This window comes from Patella vulgata, chromosome 7, assembly GCF_932274485.2.
Source record: "Patella vulgata chromosome 7, xgPatVulg1.2, whole genome shotgun sequence".
Lineage (NCBI taxonomy): Eukaryota > Metazoa > Mollusca > Gastropoda > Patellidae > Patella > Patella vulgata.
The window spans coordinates 24,519,208-24,542,203 of NC_065885.2; the positions used below are offsets into that span (position 1 = coordinate 24,519,208).

The window sequence follows — 22,996 nt, forward strand, 5'->3', positions numbered from 1 at the left end:
AATTTGAAATGAAAGACTGTACTTTTCTTTCGGCTAGAGTATTGGTGAAGTTTGATTGACACCCGTAAACGCATCGCACACGGCATCACGTGCGTTAAAATAGAAGCGGGTGAATCGCAAAGCTTCACAATCAACGTAGCAGCTGATGCGTCAGAAAACTGTTTTGTCTACAACGGTAAGAACGTTTTAAAATGTTCAAATCCAGGGACCTGTCCCACAGAACAGATCGTCCATAACCATATTACAATAGGTGAAACGTGTTTGCATGCTCGAAGTCTGAGATATTTCTTTTTATTAACATTCTTCAAGTTATCGTGTAACACTGTTGACGTATAATCTCAGTAGCATGAAGTAGTGTTTCTGCAGGAGTAAAGCAGTGTGAACACGATCGATATAAATGGACCTTGTATACACCGGTCTGTCTTTTGGGGGCATGACTTTGTTTAATGTGTCTGGTGTCCATTCCATGTCTGCCATGTTGTCTCCTCAACACGGCATTCTTTCGGCAACATGTTGGCCGGTATGTGTTGACCAACTTTTTACGCCGTTTGGTCAACTTAGTGTTGGGTTTGAAATGTTGATCAACCGATTACCGAGAGGTTGACGGTGTTCAGCCTGCTTAAGGGTACTGTGAACACGATAAAATAAAAATGAATACTGCCGCAAGGTTGGGTTTTTGAGGCTTAATGGAAAGACATAATAAACCATTTCATAACAATATTATTTACTTATCCATCCTGCCCATATATGGCGTTTTTGTGAGTCGATTAGATTAGGTTTTGATTTGCTAGTACGATTTGGTATGATTTCGATTTGATTAGCTATGGTCCACAAATGTGAAATTTGATAATTACGATTTGGTAAGATGGCTGCCATCACGGACACCGATCAGAAAAAAAAATTGTCTCTGCTAATTATTGATGACTTGTTAAAGACAAATGAAGGTTATCTACGCAAAAAAGGAAAATGGTTGCCGTTAGAAACAATCTCCTATGTCCAACAAGTTCAAGTATTTTTTTGAAAACTGAAGTGACAAAACATGTAAAAAGTGTCCTGAGAAAACCTAGGATCGAGGAATATATTGAAAAAACTGTAAATGAATAAAATTGCTTAGAGGTGATCTAACATTCTTGTGGACTATAAAGTTAACATTAAACACGTCAAATGCGTTTAAAAAAAACATTTTTTTATGGAGAAAAACAATAAGCATTAAAAATTACTTACGGCGTCGAACATTCCGCCATTTTGAAAAAGTCAAATCTAATCGCCTAAACACCTCCTGGGACGATTAGGTCGATTTGCCTAATCAGTTGAGTTAAATCGTCTCACAAATGTAACGATTAGCATAATCAACTTGGTTCACAAATGCATATAATAGCTAATCGGTCTAATCTAATCGGTTCACAAAAACGCCTATAGTATCCAAGTTTTAATTTCGCTTTTCAAATTCATTTTCACAACGTGCTTTACGATAATGTAACTAGCCCAAAAAATGTCGGTAGCCAGCTGTATTTTCTATTTTAAATGATAGATTAGACTAAATTGGTATTAAAGTTACACTTTCATATTTTCTAAGAAAGTCAAAACATAATTATTTCTATGTCTTTTGCTCAATAGGTTGTTGACTCACTATCATACGATCATAGGTGTTATTCTCACACTTAAAACTCATTTACACCGGAAATAATAACACAATTACCTCCCAATTACCTCCCTTGTTTTCTATACTCCACCATGGAGTAGTTATCTTCAAACGTTGGATTTTGAAGAAGAAAATGATATTTTTGCCCATTTCTCAACTGGCAATAGTGAATTATAGGATTAATGATTATTCTTTAACAAGGTAGGACTGTTTATAGATACCATCTATTTTAAGGCTTTATTTTAATAATTTTAAAAATATAACTTAAAAATATGAAATTGCAACTTTAAGAGTTTACACGTCTACATTTTCAGTTTGTGGAATGGTTTCAATTTACCAGTTCTCCACGTTATTGGTAAGTATTTTTTTTAAATTGTGTTTATACAAAAATATCGAATCTACAATATGTATACTATGTACCTTGCCATAGATCTGTTATATCCTGGGTTCCATTTTATTCCCCCGCCAGTATTTCTTTCAAATTTTATACCATTTTTTACCGCCACCCAAAAAATCTTAATTTGTGACCCGGTGTGGTTGGATAAGATTAACAGTTATCTTGTTATACGAAAGTTTGACTATGCGATCGGATTCACAATCGGGTACATCCGTAATTCTCGTACTCCTCGCAGTGTTTTGTTTGTGAGACCTAATCCTCCTCGAACAATGCCATACTCGGCGCAAATTTCTGTCCCAAATTATGACTGGTTAACAGTCCGACCAACAACCAGTACAATACGACGTAACAAAATCAATCGGGATTAACCAGAGCTCTAAATATGTTGCCGTGAAGTTTCTTGTGACAAACGCGGCTACATTACGTCATAACTCCGATTACAAAACTACAGAAATAATCAAATAAAAAAAAAATTAAAACCCTAAATCGTGGCGATTGTACGACGTACAAAAACAGAGGCAGGCCACGCCCACATCCAGTTCACGCCTTGTCAACCACACTGTCCACATCCGGCTAGCAATATTTCAACTACCAATTACCTCCTGGCTGACAGTTTACTGAAAGTATTATTGCTACACAATTGGTTTACTTATTTCGTCTAATTAGTAAAATATGTACCTATCAGACATTGTGTAGCAATATTTTCAGTAAACTGATAGTGAAAAAACGTCAGTCAGCTGCAATATTGCTAGCCGGATGTGGACAGTGTGGTTGACAAGGTATGAACTGGATGTGGGCGTGGCCTGCCTCTGTTTTGTACGCCGTACAATCGCCATGATTGTTCTACAACTTGAAAACAAGTGTGGCTATTTATGGCGTTTACAATATAAACATTTGGTAATCGCCGGGCACGTGGAATCTATCATCTCTTGGACCATGCAGCAGATCAAAGAGAAAGGTATGTTATGTATTTAAAACAAACTGAATAGAAATACATGTGCTTTTTTTTCATAAAACAAATCCATGGATTTTTTCAAAAATGAATTATCGCATTTAAAGGTAGGGAGTAATAATTGGTACGCGTTTATAGAATTTATATCGGAGATTTGAGTCGAATTTTCGTTCCAGTAGTCAGCAACGGCCAAATTTACATATGCGAGTATCGATGTTTGTTCCCGATGCATCATGGGTAAAATAAAATTCTTCTTGAAATCGGTGCTAACAAACGCTAGGATTTTTTTAAGGGGTCACCAGGATAAGTAATGAAAATTCCGTACATTTTACTCGGGAGAGATTTGATTGGACGATGAGAATGGACACGCTCCGTCAAGAACTACGTTTGCAGTCTCAATACAGCAATGGCTAGAGAGGGATTTATCGGGCCATTGCTTCAGGCATATGGTGATTCTTGACAAATATGAATTATAGAAATTTCTATGGAAAAGGGTATCTGATGTTTCAAAAGTTATTTGACTTTACATAAATGTTCCGAATCGAAGTGCTTGTGAATTGAGTACGCAGTACAGAGTAACATGTGGTATATTTGGTGTTAAGGGTATTTTACACCTTTAAAAACGAACTAGTAGCAAATTCCGACATTATCCTCTTTATACCCATTTTCAAGAGATCTCTTGGTTGATCTGGTTCTTGCATATGACGCAGATGTGAAATAAAAGATTAAAGGAGCTAAATCGCTAACATTTGGGACCTCGAAATTGATACAATTAGGTCGCAACGCATATAATACTATAATATGAATGTATATAAACTGATTTACATTCAATGGTTTCCGTTTTTATTCTAATTTCAAATCAGTTATGTTCGGCGAAAAAAGCCAGCAGTCTCAATCGAATGCAAATTTCTAGAATCTGGTTATTCCAGTCTACATATACTCAGCCAAATTAAAAACTTGACACTCGGGATTTTTGGGACTAGATTTTTAATATTTGGTTTAAGGCAACTATTTTAGTGTTATGTTGTGCACAGACGACCTTGACATCAACAGAAAGCAAGAATACGTCTCGCCGAAAGTCCTTGACATTGATAACGTTCGTGATGTCACAGTACCCTCCAAAATGAAATTCAGACTTGGAGAACAATCGGAATAAAGTGTTTAGTAACGGCTGTGGCCTCATCTAGCGTCCCGTACTGCCACACAACGTCTTCTCATGGATCTCAGAACATTAGTAAACACTACCCGAGGAAGACGTCGCCACTGCTCAGCAAGAGCATGTTGAAGGTCCTGCAACGTCAGTGGTGGATTCACTTGCTGACGAACACGTCGACCCAGTTCGTCCCAGATGTGTTCAATAGGATTAAGGCCTGGGCTAAGCGACGGCCAATCCAGGACTTGGGACACCGGTATTTCTTAAAAAATTCTGGGTAGCAATTGCTGTATGGGGTCGAGCATTGTCTTGTTGAAACGTTAGTCCAGGCCCATGTCTCTGCATAAACGGAAGAACAGGTTGCAAAATCTGATCCCTGTACTGGACAGCATTTAAGTTCCCTTGGACAACAAGAGGAGAACGTCCATGTGCACAAAAAGAACCCCAAACCATGACGCTGCCGCCACCAAATCGGTCAACGTCTCTGACGCATACTTGAGCGTAACGTTCACCTCGTCTGCGGTACACTCGGGCCCTGCCATCGGCAAATCTCAAAGTGAATCGAGATTCGTCACTAAAGACAACCGAATTCCACTGTCTTTGAGTAAATCTTATGTGTCTTGTGGCCCACACAAGTCGGTTACGGCGATGAAGAGGTGTCAATATTGGTCCATTATAGGGCCTCTGAGCTCGAGGACCAGCAGCCTGCAAGCGATTTCGAACAGTGTGTGCAGTTACCCTTCCACCAAACATCTCTCTACTGGTGGAGGTTGCAGTGACAAATCTGTTTCTAAGGTAACGTAATCGTATTGCTTGATCTTCCTGGAGTGACGTCACACGTGGCGCTCCAGCCCTTGGGCGGTCGGCAATAGTTCCAGTTTGAAGCACTCTCTAAGATTAATTATTATCACCCAATAATACATTCTACAGTAGATATCGCTTGTTTGATATATTTCATAATATACTGCGATATCTCGCAGTTGAAAAGGAACTACTTTTTTTATTTTCAAAGAACAGTTCATTATTAAAAATAACTTTTTTTAATTAAAAGTGAACTATTGTTATTCAATTGGCCTTGATGGAAACACTGGGTCAATATAAAGGACTTTGGAATGGTTGAATTGCTGTCAAAATATACTATTCAAAAAAAGTAGGTGATATTTGATTTTTAAGTGTTATTAAAGTCACCTAATGAAACTGACGAAGAAACAAATGACAAAATGAAATGAAGTTCACATTCATCGATTTATTCCAAATGATCGTTAGACTAAGTAAGGCACAGACTGACCATTATAAGGGTAAAATGATACCCGGGGTCAAACAGCAAAGTTACCACAGCATCACAACCAAGTCAGTAACGGGTAAATCCTCCTCTGTTTGCCAAACAAGCATTGATCCGACGTGGCATACTCCTAATGAGACGTCTAAGGTCATTTTGGTCCAGATTGTCCCATTCCTGTTGCAACGCAGCAGCAAGTTCTTGGACATTGGCAGGACGTTGTTGACGTTGACGTAACCTCTGTCCAAGCATGTCCCAGACATGCTCGATGGGGGAGAGGTCGGGACTCAGTGCTGGCCAAGGTAATGTGGTGATGTTCTGTTGTTGGAGGTAACCTGTAACGATCCTGGCCCTGTGACATCTTGCGTTGTCATCCTGGAAGATGAAACGGCGGCCATGACGTCGTGCGAACGGCACAACATGGACTGCCAAGATGTTGTCCCGGTAGTACTGGCCTGTAACACGCCCTGCAACAACATGTAAAGCCATTCTTCCAGCAACAGTGATGCCTCCCCACACCATAACAGAACCACCCCCAAATCGATCATGTCTGATGACGTTAACGTCTTGGAAGCGCTCGTTTCGACGACGCCACACCCTCCTACGTCTGTCCAAAAAATCAACAGTGAACCTTGACTCATCTGAAAACATCACATTGCTCCAGCGTCGATTATCCCAGTGTTGACGATCCCTACACCAACGACGTCTTGCCTGAATGTGATGATCTCTCAAACAAGGGATCACGCGAGGACGTCGGGCGCGAAGGTGACCCCTACGCAGTCGATTCCGAATCGTCTGGCCACTCACTCTCACACCAGTGTCTGTTTGAAGACGAGCGCTGATCTGATTTGCTGTGATGACACGATTTCTCAAAGCCAAGGTACGGATAAATCGATCCTGGGCTTGAGTTGTCGCCTGAGCGTGGTCTGTCCTGTACAGATTGTGTATCACGGTATCTGGACCATAGCCTGCTTATGACAGACTGAGAAACATTCGTCGTCTGTAGCATGCCAAGGGCACGTAACCTTTCATTTTGGGTAAGCCGACGCATATCAAAATTTGTTTTCTGGTCACTAAAACAATTAAACTGATGTTTCCACCCTGGAATTCAATGCCACAATGACTGTAACATTCAAAGTCAGAGTCGTGCAAATCTTGGGTTGGACCCCCATGATGATCCCAAGCATCACCTGCATTCCATGCGGTAGCTATTGGTGCGTTTGGGCGTCACATGTAACTGAAAATGTTTCTTCTGTTAGGTTCTATAGTGACTTTTTTCGTAGTCATTTGCATATTTTAGTATTATGCCCCCAAAATCAAATATCCCCTACTTTTTTTGAATAGTATATGATGTATCACTACGTCGTAATGTTCAGTTAAAGTGAAATCTACAGCAAAGAATTATATTTATCTATTTGTGCATGTAAGAAGGGATTTGTCTGGCGTGAACAATTTTAAAGGCTCTTGCAACAGTGACCACAGACTGACCAGCATAGAGCCTACCTATAGCACGTAGACGTTCTACATTTGAAAGGCGCGGCATTTTCTAACAAAGATGAAAATAACAATTTTGATTTGTTTTTCCAGTTCAAGTTACGTGTGCGTGTTCAGTTTAAGCAAACTTGCATCGATTGACCTCACGAGTTTGTGTTTGCACGTGTTTTTCAGGTGTTGGTTTAAATTGACAAATAATTCGTGTTTTCAATGTTGAAGAATTCGGATGATATTGAGTTAGAGACTTAGCTACTTTATTATGTTTCATAAAGTTTTATTTTATTTCAGTGGATTGTTTTGGTTGTCGATGCTCAATGTAAGTATTTTATATTTAACATGTGGCCCATACTTCAATATGTGGCTTGAGGCCCTTAATCATAGAAAGGTGGGGGGGGGGCATTGTCTGTCACTCACACAAATGCAATTTGTATGTCGTTATGGGAGATTTATGGTGCAGTTTGTGCTGCCAGCCTGATCCTATCCCTTAATACGGCAGTGTTAACGGAAAATGGAATCTTGTCACTCACAAAATTGATTTACAGGTCTAAATTTAGCTTTAAAGATTTTATTTTTCATCAACGCACTACGCCATCTTTCGGTCGTATTGTATAAGTTAATATTTGAGTCTTTCGGGAGCCCACTAAAACATCAACGACTACTAGAAAACTGGTTCAAGTCAATTTATACGAAAATGACTAACCTGCTGTTTGCTTATGTTCTTGAATGTGCACATCCTGTTGTACTAAATTACTAAACCCTAAAACTGTGTAGCTTTTGATTTTTAAATTCATCACGTGATAAAGGGCTTTTGTTTTTCCCTGCAGTGGATGTAGAATGTGGAAAACCAGTCGGTAATGTGATTGGTAGTATAACATACACTGGTGATGCGGTAGCCGTTGTAGCCTACAGTAAAAACAACGAAGTATGTCGTTTTACAGAAGATACGTCTACAGCCACGTTTAAACTAAAAGTGGGCTACAAAGCCGGTCCTGGCATAGACTGTGTATTTGAGGTAAGTCTTTCTTGGCAGAAAAGACGAATGATCAGAGGTTTATTTCATTCACATAAATGTTTGTACAAATCTACCATAAAAATGCGTTGTGATAGACGTGACTACCGCATCTTCAATGGAAGGCTTGGTGTCGCTTTAACTACTTACCCCAATCGGGGTAGAACGTTAAACCCCATTTCATTTTTACTCAATAACTAATTTCGATTGACCTAGGCCCCAGCTCTAGACCTTTGTCAACTTTGAACTGAAATGTCTAGCTGTGATCTAGTTGCATAGTTCAACGTTCGTTCAATGTCTGAAGCAAAAATCAAAACATTAACAATAGTGTTCTGGCCACAAGTCAGGGTTTAAGATCAATTAAGAAGACCTTGAGTACACACATTAGTAGCGTGGGCATCGATACATGCCAAAACGGGTCTAATGGATGTCGTTAGCCATCTTATGACGTCAGGAATCCTTTGCCATTCGTGGGGGTTGGGTGGTCGAATGGTTAGCACGTGCGCGCTGTATCATAATGTCTGTTATTGAGTCAACTGGCGTGGTTTCGATTCTCCCGTTGTACGTGACGAGGAGTAGTCGCCTGTCCAACCTCGTGGGTTTTCTCTGGATCATCGGGTTGTCTCATATTACTAAAGACCCCTAGGCGAAAGCGAATTATTGAAATAAAATTGAACCATGTGTTAGTCCCGAAATGGCCTAGTGTTTTGTCGAGTTGAAGTCTCCCCCCCCCCCTTGCAATAAAGCTTGATCAACCCGAAGTCGTTTTCTGAGGTATCCGTTGCCTCCGTTGCCGATCAAGTTGATCCCAGGGGTGCTCTATTAGGAGAACATGCTGGCTAAGTCAATGTGTGGACGTTAACATCGTTCAAATATTATCACGAACCAGTCTGGCGGTATGTGATCGGGCATATCATGCTGCAAAATGGTAACCGTGTTGCTGTGCATGAATGGCACTACCACGGGTTGCAGAACTTCATCTCTATGTGTTTGGCCAGTCAGATTTCCACGTGTGAAAAATAGCTTTGTTCTCTTCTGTTGGTTACAAATCCATCAAGCATACGGATGAATATCTTGGGTACAGTTAGGTGCCAATCTCTCCCCTCTACGGCGATAAACACGAACCCGACCATTTCTGAACAGGTTGAAGCGACTTTCATCTGAAAAGCACATGTTGCCATCGGCTTACAGTTTTGTCTATTGTTAGGATGTCCCACACAGTCAAAATTTTCGCAGAAAAGTCGTGATTATCCTTGACTGTCATTCCGTAGACGGATCGGTAGACTTGATAAGAGTATTAAGAGGGACTAATTTCATATCAAGGGAAGATAACCTATTTTGGGCTCGTGAATGCCCGGATTTAATGGCGTCGGATTGACATGTCCGGATATAGCTGTTTTCAGGTCTTGAGTTCGGCCTGTTTGCTGAAACCGCTGGAAAGATCGCTGATGGCGCTTGGACTGCAACGGAACGGCTTCCGTCGAGAAACCCCCATTGTGCAATACCAATAGCCCTCTTTCGTTCTTCCAGTGTTTTCGTTCTTCGCATCTCTGTATGGGTTTTTTTCTTTCATACCGAATCGCCCTTCTGTCCCCGGATGTAACAATCATGCACCCGAATCTCGAGGAAATACACACAACACGGGTCTTAACGATTTTTCGTGGCGGTACGAAATTCAGCGTATCCTGCGTTCAGTATATTTTGTCAAATGTTTTCTGATAATGTCTAAAACTTATTGTAACATTATGTAGATAAAACTGAATTGACTTGTTAACTTTCTTTTGCCCGGTAGTTTAAATTACACTAAGCCTATGACGCAGGCAATACTTTGTATACCAAATGACAAGGAATATTTGGTTTAAATTGTATTAGATTGTTCGTACGGGTGTTGAATCGTGTGATCAAGTGGTGTTAATTATAATTAAATGTAAAACCCGTCTTAATTAATTATTCGAACCCTTATTTTCAGAAAACCTCGAATAGCCTTCAGAATTACGGCCTGCGAGTAGAAACCCGGCGACTTCACGAACTATTGGAAGGTGGTGATGATGAAAGATTTGTAGTAGAATGTGTCTTTACACCTGTCAAACCCAACATAGCAGTCAAAGTTTTACTTCAGCAAAAGTGAGTCGAAAAGTTAGGCATTGCTAAAAACTTACTCGACTTGTGCATAGGCATACAGTTTACAATGATTAAATTATTTGTGTGTAAGCTGCTGTGTTGCGGCAACAATGCAAATATCTACGACCGAAAGTACGCGAGAGAACCTCTTAAGTTTCTGGCGATCTTACAAATTCAGTAAAGTAAAGACTTGAACCAGTGGTTATAAAATTATTGGAATATTTTACCTAGCTCAACCCAATAAAATTTCTATTGATCATTCTGCCTAGCTGAAGGTTTTATATTTTAAATTACAAAATGAAGACGGGTCGTATTGAATATAGACTTGGGTCTTAAAGCAGTAAAATTAATAGACCGCCGTCCTTGCTATAGTAGTTCAAAAATAGTTACTGAAAATTGAATATTAAGTCTCCGTCAAATTTATTTTAAGCGAAGTTGTGGGCGTAAGATGTGTGTAACAAGATATAGCGAAACGTCTCGATTTACAAGTATTATTGCTACTATACTAAGCCAAATCTAGATCGTCCATTTTAACTTTAATTTGTTAGATGGCGCTGGTGTTTCTCGGTCATCCATGGGCTTATGTGAATAAATGTCAATTTGTATAGCATTTTGAAGCCAGATAAAGTACCCTCGATAGCTTTTGTATGTTTAAAACTAATAATACCAAATCTGAATTGAAACTCGGCACTTTTTTTTCTGGAATTTTCCCATACCCAAACATATGTATATATTACGATTAGACGTTTATATTATTGCATATAGTTTCATTATTATAATCAAAGGGTCACCTGTCCTCTTAATTACATGTAAGTGATTTCATTAAAGGACAATATTGGTGTCAGTCATTATCACATATGTGACAGAACTGGTTAAATACGTTCCAAATATAAATTTAATACAGAGATCATTGCTACGATATATGCGTTGTGAAGCTTTCAAGAAAGGAAAGTGATGAATCCAAAAGGAAACGCCAGTTATCCTTCTATATAACTGACTGAAGTCGCGAGTGATAACGGATACACGGATGAATTTCTGCTCACTAATAATTCCTTCCAAGACCAAAAATTGTTCTGCGAGGCTGTGAGAGGATGTATAATAATTCAAAAAATTGAATGCCACTAGATAAGGGAAAACGAGAAAAATAGAAATAGCCCGTACATTCTATACTTTATAAAAACATGGTAATGCACGGACGTTTTGTAGTGAGTCATTTATTTTTTTGAATTGTCAGATATCCTCCCACAGTCTCATAACAACTTTTGGTCTTCTAAGGAATTATTAGTGAGCAGAAATTCGCCCGTGAATCTATTATCACTCATCACTTCAGTTAGTTATATAGAAGGATAACTAGTGTTTTCCTTTTGTGTTCGTCACTTGCCTTTCATGAACGCTCCATAACGCATCTATCGTAGCAATGATATCTGTGTTAAAATTATATTTGGAATGTGTTTAACCAGTTCTATCACATATGTGATAATGACTGACACCAATATTGTCCTTTAAATGTTAAGAATTTACCTAGTATATATATTTCGCTCCTGTCTGTATCCAATCTGATTAAAATACGCCGGTTATATAACAAATTTTCCAGATCCTAGTGTAGTAAAGACCAGTAAAACGAAATTATGAACTACAAAAAACGAAATGAAACAGGATCTGTGTTTTAATCAGATTGGTCTATATCAGTATTGTGCTTGATAACAAGAGAATCATTGTTGAAACGTAGCTTTAATAGAAATACATGTACCATAGAACTGTTTTACTTGAACATGATTTTAATTCTAGGTATAATCCGCCTAAATTTGTAATGAGATCATCCGGTATAGCCGCTGCTTCCGCCATCTCCATCTTCCTATCGGATATCCTCAATGGACGTTTAACTAAATCAGTTGCCGAATCTCAGATTATTAAGATCCGATCTCTTATGGTTGGTAAGTAATACTATAAGCAGACACAAGATCTGTTTGACAATTCAGTCTCTAAATAGGGCGGGGCAATACGTTGACTCGCTAGCCTGTATGTCCCGTATTCGATCCCATTGTTGGCGAGAAAGTTCATCGGTATTTTCCGATGTGGTTCTCCCTTGTCAGTGGTGCACCAAAGGGCCTGATGAGTGAAAGCGTGTAGTATATTGGATCGGCCCAGGGTCCGTTACTAGCTCAGAGCAACGAGGGGGCGGGAAGTGTTCTCAGGGGTGCTGTAATATTGATGGACAATGTATCTCTTAGTTACGGGCCTGGATCAGCCGTAAAAAAAACCTTGTCCGATGTAATTCATAAATTTCCCCCCATAGCGCCACTTCATGGCAAATGTCCGGTTTCATCAGCAGTCGGCGGTGCAGAAAATTAGTGCGTTAACTCCATTGCATTTTTATACGCCCACGTTTTCGCGTGGACGTATATTGTCGTCGCCCCTGGACGTCCGTCTGTCCATTGTTTGTGGACACTCTACAGGTCACAATTTTTATCCGATTTCAACGAAACTTGAAATATAGCTTTCTCTCCCTAAGATCTCGGTTCCTTTCGATATTCGCACATACCGGAACGTAACTTCCTGAATTATGGCCCCTGATTGTACAAAAAATCGCGTTTTAGCTTGTGAACCCTATAGAGGTCATAATTTTTATTCGATTTAAAAAAACTGTTTTAGTATATCGCCGTTACACCCAAAGGCTGGTTGAGTTCGAATTTCGTGAAAATCGACCCAAACCTGACAGACAAAATGGCCGCCCCTCGTTCTCAAATAGCGTAAAAATATGGTATATCAAGGTTGTGGACCCTCTAGAGGTCACAATTTTCTCCTGGTTTTAATGAAACTTGAAATGCAAGTTTATAACCCATAGATCTTGGATCCTTTCGATATTCGCGGATATTAACATCCTGAATTATGGCTCCTGGTTGTACGAAAAATTGCATTTTTAGCTTGAGGTCTCTCCTAGATGTCAAATTATTATCTGATTTTTTTAAAAAAAAAAAAGTTCAAATATATCATTGTTACATCGTATTTTTGTTTGAGTTCGAATTTTGTGAAAATCGGGCCTAAACTGCCGGACAAAATGGCCGCCCCTCGTACGCAAATAGTGTATAGCATCTGGTATATCTAGCTGATGGACCCTCTAGAGGTCACAATTTTGAGTTGAAACTTCATGAATTATGGCCCTTGAACGTACATAAATCACGTTTTTAGCTTGTCGTCCATGTAGAAGGCACAATTTTTATCCGATTTAAAAAAAAACATGTGAATATATCACCATTACACACTAAAATCTTTGTTCCTTTTGATATCGCGTATATCCGAACGTAACTTCCTGGATTATGGCTCCTGATTGTTCGAAAAATCGCATTTTTAGCTTGCGGATTCTCTAAGAGGTCATTTTTTCCCAATTTTTAAAAACAGTTTAAATATTTCACCATTCCACCATAATGAAGGTTGAATTCGAAATTCGGGAAAATCGAAATGAAACTGCCCGACAAAATGGCCGCTCTTTGTACGCAAATTGTGTAAAAGTATGCAATACGAAGGTTGTGGACCCTTTAGAGGTCACAATTTTTATACGCCCACATTTTCATGGCGGCAGTGACAAAATGGAAATGGACGAAAGTAATGTAAATATTGGAAACAAGTGGCTATGATATCGTTTTGTGGGAGTATTTATGCAAATCAAAACGACTAGATTGAAGAAAAAACATATGAGTGAGGTTTGATTGCCTGACATTACGAATTGTTGAGAAAAACAAGCCGAAGCGAGAGCGGGTAAAATCGAGTCTTCAACAGGCATTGCATTCCTGTTCTTTTTTTTTATTACATATTGTCTGGTTGGACATGGTGTATGCATAGGTCAGACTCCTGTGGTAATACAAAGGTTGTGGACCTTCTAGAGGTCACAATTTTTATCCGATTTTGATGAAACTTCAAACATCTTTTTTATCCCAAAGATCTGTCCCTTTTTATATTTGCACATTTCAGGCCATAACTTTCTGGATTATTGCCCCTGATTGTACAAAAAATCATGTTTGTTTTTAGCTTCTCTATCCATCTCTTGCAAAATATGGGCGTATCCTGCCTAGCAGCCGCTGGTTTATTCTTTTTTTTTTTTTAAAAAAAAGGAATATTAAGCCTTTTCTTCCTACTGGAAATTTTAAATGTTTTCGGCTAAATTAAAATATCAAGAATAGTTTCCACAAATATTAGATAACCTATTAATTGTTATACTTTCAGCTAAAAAGAACGAAAAGGGTTACCAACCAATAGAATGCACAGCTGAGTCTATAGACAAAACCGTTAAACTTCTGGTTCTATCTGACGGGTAAACAGACTTTTCATATAAATACACAATTTTACAATTGAACTTCAGAAGTCCCACTTTTAGAGGAAAAGTTGTAGTTGGACGTTGGCTTGACTCTACTTTCACCTTGGGTATCGACTATCCAAAAAAGTGGAAATTTTATATATGACGAAACTTTTAGTGTTTGTGGTATTGGTGTAAGGTTATTTATTGATCGCCGATACTTAGTCCGTTAGGCTTTTGGGAGGACGTTGGCTCGGTAACCTGGAGGTCCCGTGATATATCCATGTTCACTTAGAACGTTCATTCGGATTTTCCGGTGAGGTTTTCGTGCAGTCTGGTGTGTGTGGGAGGGGGCTGGCAAGGAACACCGTATAGTCCAAAACCCGCAGTTCAACTGTCCGAGCAAAATTTCCCACATAGAACACTGTATTGTCTATGCCTGTCTTTAATACCAAATCGGTGTAGGACGTTGATCCCATTTCATTTTGGCAGAATTAAAGTTTGCAGTGCTACGTATTTTTGCGATTTTGGGTTTACCCCCTTTTTAAAGGACCAAATTGATCAAATATTTAGGTCATGATCAGATTGGATGATTATGAAACGGGATTTGTCGCCCTCGTATAAACTTTTATCATCAAGGCGGTACCAAATTATCTTGTAACTTGAAATTGCGAATAGTTTTAATTTCGTTTGGAATTTCGAAAGAGTGGCTCTACAATTTTTATATTAACGTTCACTTTTTTTCTCTTTTTTTGAAAAAAGGTGTGGTACTGGGTTTCCTTGGAGATATGACCAAGGCTTCTCAATGAATGGTTTATATGGTGACAGCCCAACTTTCCGCATGTTTCGTATCAAGAAAAATGAAGGTGTAATTTTTAAATGTACTTTTGTTATCTGTCCGGCGGCTTGTAATGAGGTGGGTTGATTGGCGTACGAGTTGATCGTACCGCCATTTTTATTAGTGACGGTTTTTGCTACCAGTGTGTATTTAATCGAATTTTGAATAATGCAGCGCTAAGTATATTGTATGGATTGAACTAACTCGGGATGGCACAAATGGGTCGATACACACTAATGAACTTAGAGTAAATTCAATCATTTGGCTCTGGATTCAAGATATCGGGATACATGGAATATTTGTATATATTCATTTGTTGGCAGAATGCTCGAGATGAAACGTGTAATGGCGTATAGTTTAAAGGTCAGACCTCAAACCATATGTATTGCAAATTATTGCATTTATCTTGTATTGCTAATTATTGCAATCTGTTTAAAATAAGGATCTATATTTCGGTTTTTTTATATACTTTGATAGACTACACTACATGGAGATCTGAGCGGTTGTAGTGAAAGGTCGCGTCAGAGGTCGTACGAACGGCTTTTGACCCTATGACGTCAGACATTATCAATCGGCGTAGACGTTTCTAGTGGTTTATCCAGTTCCATGCATCGCACGCCAAAATGTCGCCTAAACAGATGATTTCATTGGCTAATCCCTCATGCCACCCAGAACGCAGGTTATAAAACTTTTCCAGATCCAAGTGTAGTACAGACAAATAAAACTAAGTTTTCAACTATAAAACACGAAACGAAATAAGATCTGTGTTTTAATCAGATTGACATTATTTATATTGTATTGCAAATTATTGCATTTATTTTTATTTGTAGAACTCGTGTTACCTCGCAAATGTACTCAAGAGAGGAAGGCGGTCGGCGGAAAAGAAATTTACACGAAGAACCCGGGGAGTTAAGTATAATAGTTTGGGTTTAGTATCTCACGAAAAAAGTAAACACGTTGTTGGCGCTGATGTTCTTGCAGCACATAAACATGATGCACCCACAGATATCGAGGTTGTCAAAGACTCCGAGGTTGACAAAGGTGCGGCAATTAAGTATACCAATTATTATGCGAACGAAACGTACCCAATAGATGATGTGTCTGGACATGGAAATGCGAAAATGGAAAACCAAACAGAAAATACCAACATATTCCAGGATAGTAATGGATATGTGCAGGGAACAAATGACAATTATGGTAGTTCTGGCGGAATTCATGATGGGCTTGGATATGATCAAATGGATCACCAAACCGACAACCTATTCCAGGATAATAATGGAGATGTGGAGGGAACCAACGGCAATTTTATAGATATCATTGAGCAACAAACTTATAATTCTGGCGAAATTTACGATGCGCCTAGAGATGAAATGGTTCAAACTGAGAACATATCCCAGGATAGTTCTTTAGATGTGACAGGAACCAGTGAGTCTGGGTATGATAAAACAGATCACCAAACAGAAAACGTATCCCAGGATAATCCTGTAGATCTGATGGGAGCTAGTGAGCCTGGGTATGATGAAATAGATCACCAAACGGAAAACATACCCCAGGATAATCCTGTAGATATGAGAGCTAGTGAACCTGGGTCTGATGAAATAGATCACCAAACAGAAAACATACCCCAGGATAATCCTGTAGATATGATGGGAGCTAGTGAGCCTGGGTATGATGAAACGGACCACCAAACACATAACGTATTACAGAATAATCTTGGAGGTTTGGAGAGACCCAATGACAATTTGCAAGGTGAACCGAGTAACGACGATCACGTGGGTAATGAGATCCATACTATAGAACTTCTTGGCGATACCGTTCACGTAAAGGAGGGTTCCAACGGAGAAACGGCTACTCTAGAAATAGGCAATGGATATCTACTGGGTACTAATTCTTCGAACGGAGATAAGAAAACAAAGGAAATAAATGGTGGTAAGATTACGATTGTCACGGATGGGAAGGTCAAGGATATCAGTGTAGAAAAAGCTCCAACGACTAACTAGGGTTAGTATATGTAGATAGCCTATTACTCTTAAAATTCATTTGTCGATCATAAGCACAATTAAATTCCTCGACTCCGTGAAGAGCTTGCGAGCCTTTAATTCTGAGCTTAATGGAGACTTCGCCCTTGTGAACTTAAGTTCTTGTCGGGTCTGCTCCTTCTTTAGAGATCCATCATCTAATATGGCGGTCGGCAACCTTGTACTTCGTAATGCTAAAATTGATCTTATTTTTCAGCTCCATGGTTATCAAAACAGTCAAGATTGGTTCAGTTAGCACTACAACCGATTCGTAAAATATTGAATGTGACTTTCTTGGTTTTGTATAAATCATTTGTTCTCATTTGTTTTTCTTTAACTTAAAATTTAGTCACCCGTAGAAATATTTAGTTGTGTTCTTTTCTCTTTGAATGTGGTAGAAGAATCCCCTAATTTTATGGAATGCATCCCCCCCCCCCCTCAATATACATGCCTTGGAATAAGGCGGTGGGTCTCTTAACATGGACCTCCCGAATTCGTTGACGGTGTTGGCCGAGCATATTTTCGGCGTGCTTTACACCTTGTAAATGGTGCAGGGTGGAGATGGGCTGGCAAGGAACGGCATCTAGTCCTTTGGTTCTGAAGAAAAAAAAATGGTCCACGCTGGCGTCCACGTAAAAGAATCCTTGACCGTTGAAATTCGAAATTAGTACAGGCAAAGTGACCTCGGTTCACTGCATGCATATGCCGTCTTCATTAGCCAGCATGGAGTTGAAAAGTAGGACGTTAAAGATGCATTATGTAAAAGTTAAATAAAAGCTGGTCGTTCTTAGCCTAGTTCCTAATATTGATAATTTCATTCAAATTACTTAACTTGCCGAGCTTACTGGGACTATGCAACATTGACAAATGCGAGAACAAAATTGTAAAACGTGGCGGGAGGATGAACACGTTAATAATCTCTTCCTTGCATGCACGGTATTTTTAAACATTTGTCATGACCCACAAACGCACGCCCCCCCCCCCAATTTTCGACAGTGCCCTTTTTTACTGTTGAAAGTGCCTTTTCTCAGACCCAATATGTCCCTTCCCAACCCGTTGCAGGGATCCCAAATGACTCGAACCATCGACTCAAACACACCAGTCTGGCCTAATTAATGCTTCCACTTTCAAACGAATTCTTGTTTAGCTGACGGTGCCCCAATCCTATAGAGGGACTATAGATAGACATCAATGATAGCATCTTGTGGTATCGGCGGCGTATATGCCCATGGGCGCAGATCCCGGTGGGGACACCGGGACGCTTCCCCAGCAATATTTTTAGTGGTGGGGACATGATATACTGTGTCCCCACCACTTATTTCCGATGTTTTGCTGTTTATTTTTTTAAACTGAAATCATTCCAGAGCTTTTATTGACATTTCAGAAAGTGTAGAGTTGGTCCCAGGCACTTGAGGCCCGGGTCCTTGAAATTGTACAGCTGCATCCGGTGACCGATTTTTATACGCCCATTTTCATGTGGATGTATATTGTCGTCGCCCCTGTCCGTCTGGACGTCCGTCCACAATTGTTTGTGAACAGTCTACAGGTCACAATTTTTATCCGATTTCAATGAAACTTGAAATATAGGTTTATCACCCTACGATCTCGGTTCCTTTTGATATTGGCATGTATCGGACCGTAACTTCATGGATTATGGCCCCTGATTGTACGAAAAATCACGTTTTTGGCTTGTGAATACTGTAGAGGTCACAATTTTTATCCGATTTGGTTTAAACTTGAAATGTATGCTTATAACCCAAAGATCTCGGTTCCTTTCGATATTCGTGCATATCGGAAAGTAACTTCCTAAATTATGGCTCCTGATTGTACGAAAAATCGCGTTTTTAGCTTGTGGACCCTATAGAGGTCATAATTTTTATCCGATTTAAAAAAAAAACGTGTTAATATATCACCGTTACACCCTAAGGACGACTGAGTTCGAATTTCGTGAAAATCGGCCCAAAACTGACATAAAATGGTCGCCCTTCGTTCTCAAGTAGCGTAAAAATATGGTATATCAAGGTTGTGGACCCTATAGAGGTCACAATTTTTATCCGATTTTGTTGAAACTTGAAATGTAAGTTTATAACCCAAAGATCTTGGTTCCTTTCGATATTCGCGCATATCGGACCGTAACTTCCTGAATTATGGCCCCTGATTGTACTGAAAATTGCATTTTTAGCTTGTGGACCCTATAGAGGTCATAATTTTTATCCGACTTAAAACGTATTATTATATCACCGTTACACCCTAAGGACGACTGAGTTCGAATTTCGTGAAATATCGGCCCAAAATTGACAGACAAAATGGCCGCCCCTCGTTCTCAAATTACGTAAAAATATGGTATATCAAGGTTGTGGACCCTATAGAGGTCACAATTTTTATCCGATTTTGTTGAAACTTGAAATGTAAGTTTATTACCCAAAGATCTTGGTTCCTTTCGATATTTGCGCATATCGAATTGTAATTTCCTGAATTATGGCCCTTGATTGTAGGAAAAATCACTTTCTTTTTAGCCTGTTTTCTATCCATCTCTCGAAAATGTTGGCGTATCCTGCCTGGCAGCCGCTGGTTATTTGAATAAGTGATAATTCATATTATAACAGTAAATAATTAAAATATTCCATAGGGTTTATAATATGTGCATATCTGATACGCTGGGTATTAAAGGGTGAAGGAATAACTGAGATTTTGTTTTTATCTGGTATACTGGATGGTAAATCATCTAACTAAAGGATTTAGTTTGTATATCCGGGGAACCCTTCATTGCTAGATTTGCTGCCATACTAAATAAACGTATTTTTAAAGACTGGTTTCTATCTCTCTTTGAGTCTCTGTGGAATATAGGCAATTAAATCTAAAATTTAAGACTCTAACCCTCTATTTTCTGGAGTACAGTAAGCTGAGCCAAGAATCGTGTACTTATTATTACAAGTGAATTGTTTTTGCTGTTTTGAAAATGGTTTAGAAATTTAGGAAATTTATCGGAAAATACATTTTTTAAAACCTGTCATGGGCTGTCCAGAAAGAAGACAAAGGGAAAAGAAACGGGCAGAGTGGATATAAGTGTACTGTTCTTAAGTTTTAAAACATTCAATAAAGTGTTTAAAAAGGTGGGTTTTTTTCGATTAAAGAATTACTCTCTGAACTATTTTGTTATTGGTAAAAACTCCTCAGAATCATTAAAATAGCTACGGGAACAATATAAACAGCTAGATTTAACTTTTAAAAAAGCGTAAAGTTATTATTTCAATGTGGTCGCCATTTTTGAATTTTAACGTGTGAAAATTCGCCTTTGCCATCGGATTTTTAATCACCAATAAATAATACAGTAAAATGTTACATTTATTTCAATTGGGATTGAATATTGATATGTTTAGCTGTGTGTGTGGCTTGTTTTAGTTTATATAAATTAAAAGATTTGTAGGCCTGTACATTTGTGTAACCAATTGAATATACATTTTGCTCAAAGACCTTACGTAGTCTTCGAACACTACTGGGAATGGAGGCGGAGCTGGAATCTCAGTAGTGTAAATATTTCTAGTTCTTGTAGTGTACATGAGAGAATAAATCGTGAACGGTGGCTTGAAGATTTGTCTTTAGATTAGATTTCGTATCATTTGCTGCCTCAGGGATTAGAATTGTTTGCCAGAAAATGGTGCTGAAAATACCCACAGAGTGCGTTTTAGAGCGTCTAGTTTTCAAAAAATTCCGGGGGAGGACCCCCCTACCCCCCTCTATACCAATAGTCGCCCGCGCATGGATTGTCCCCACCACTAATTTTTGGCGATCTGCGCCCCTGTATATGCCCATCACCGGCGCGCATGAGTGCAACTTGATGTAGCATTGTTTCACGTGTACACAGTACAAGTTACAAGGCTTAAATAGTGAATTGGCTAGGGAATAAATTCGTCTTTTATCCCATCGTAATGCCTCGCTCGCCTTGACAACATTCGAGTCCCACGTTCAACTGGCTTTTTTGCTCGATTTTAAGGCTCTTTTTCATTGATTTCCAAACGTATACTTAGACGAAAATATCAGCCAAATAGCTCTTGGAATGGCTACAGATGCAAGGAAATGACGGATAATTTTCTTGGGGACCCCCCCTAAAGTGCCCCGTCTCCGCGGTCAGTGCTCTCATTTTGCGCCCCCCCCCCTCCTTTTCAAAATCCCTAGATCCGCCCCTGCACCTCCCTCAGTTCTGTTTAAAACACCCCACCATATATACCAATAATTATAAAACAATGTTTTAAAAAGCCTTAAAGATGCATATGGAAGTTTAATCTCCCTATTGGAGGTCTTTCTTGTGGACTCTAATGTTTTATAAATCATTAAATATTGCTGGAACTACATTGTCTCTATTTCTTCTACGAACCCCGCATGACCGGTATCCTGGCCTCTAAACCGAGGCGGCTATAAAGTCTGTCATTGAGTCAACTGGCGTGGTTTCGATTCCCCGGTTGTACGTGACGAGTAGGGTCGCCTGTCCAACCTCGTGGGTTTTCTCCGGGTCCCCCGGTCTCCTCCCACTGCTAAAGACCCCTACGCGCAAGCGAATTGTGGAAATAAAATTGAACCATGTTAGTCCCGAAATGACCTAGTTTGTGTCGAGTGGACGTTAAATCTCTCTCTCTCTCCCTCCCTTCGAGGCGGCTAGTTGTGCGGCTCGGACTGCCGGGTGATGTCTTCACAATAGCCGAGGAGGCCGTGGGTATGAGGTTCCCCTAGGAACTCCGATTGATGTCTTTCCTAACAGCGAGTAGGCTGTGGGAACGTCTTTCCGAGAATACTAAAAGATGTCTGAAAGGAAATTTAACCGCGCTCTTATTTATATAGAAAGTATAGATGTGTCAGCTGTTAAGGCGGGACAAGTACCATTTTTGGTTGTTTCGTATCGGCACCGTTTTATGTCAACATTATCCTATTTAATTGGGCAAATATTTGCACGAGATGGCTGGACGATAGTACCCTATACTTTAGCAATTGATGGTGGCAGAAAATGTCAGTCTAAAAAAAAACTTGAATCTTGCAAAATACCTACTGCTTAGCCTATTTCTTGTTATCGCCCATTTGTTTAATCACTAAAAAATATTAAATGGAGCACCTTTCATAGAACTAAAATAACCTTATAGTATTACACTGTCAGAAACGGGTTGCAAAGAAGGTTCATTCATTGTCGAGGTTGCTGGAACTTTCCGCTTTTCCACTAGGATTATGCTATGACCGAGTTCACATCTTAGTACACGCCTTTCAAATTTACTTATGCTAGCAAGGTCTTCCAACGGCTGTAAACGAATCTCTTCCTGTATGTCTTTGTATCGCGTGTCTGGGGGATAACATACCTAAAAAAGTTTAGGAATTTCGGACTAAAAAAGCAACGGCTAGGTCGCGGCTGTTGCTTCATGAACACGCAACCCATGGGAACCATAACAACTTTACTATAATACGTAGGCTTCGGTGAACTAGGTGGTCAAACAATTCGGATATTGGCATTCACACTGTGGCTGTGAAAAGGATGAAAACTATATTGAAATTTATTGCTTATAACAGTGGCGGACAAAAACAAGAAAAACTTTCAGCAAATGAAATTGCTCGGTATGAAATGTCCAACCGAATAGCATATAAGAGGTTTTCAATTCATAATTGAAGAAAAACGTAGTTGTCTCCCTTTGACGAGGTCGGCAATAAATCCTAAGCGTTTGGGGTACCCAAAAAAAGGTATAAACGTCTATAAACCTTTTTACAAGGCCGTAGAAAAACAATCTAGTAGCGTATATCCGCAGGCACCATCTGAGGCATGCG

At 39.4% G+C, this 22,996-nt stretch overlaps 1 protein-coding gene across 1 annotated transcript; it reads left to right on the forward strand.

Moving 5' to 3' along the window:
- Nucleotides 1-73: 73 nt before the first annotated feature.
- On the forward strand, nt 74-17,516 carry LOC126828635 (uncharacterized). Its single transcript, XM_050558520.1, has 10 exons — nt 74-175; nt 1,957-1,997; nt 7,206-7,233; nt 7,742-7,929; nt 9,896-10,050; nt 11,836-11,981; nt 14,269-14,356; nt 15,101-15,254; nt 16,007-17,177; nt 17,412-17,516. The coding sequence occupies exons 2-9, from the start codon at nt 1,965-1,967 to the stop codon at nt 17,174-17,176; spliced, it is 1,962 nt and encodes a 653-aa protein (XP_050414477.1). The 5' UTR covers nt 74-175; nt 1,957-1,964; the 3' UTR covers nt 17,177; nt 17,412-17,516.
- The last annotated feature ends 5,480 nt before the right edge of the window (nt 17,517-22,996 follow it).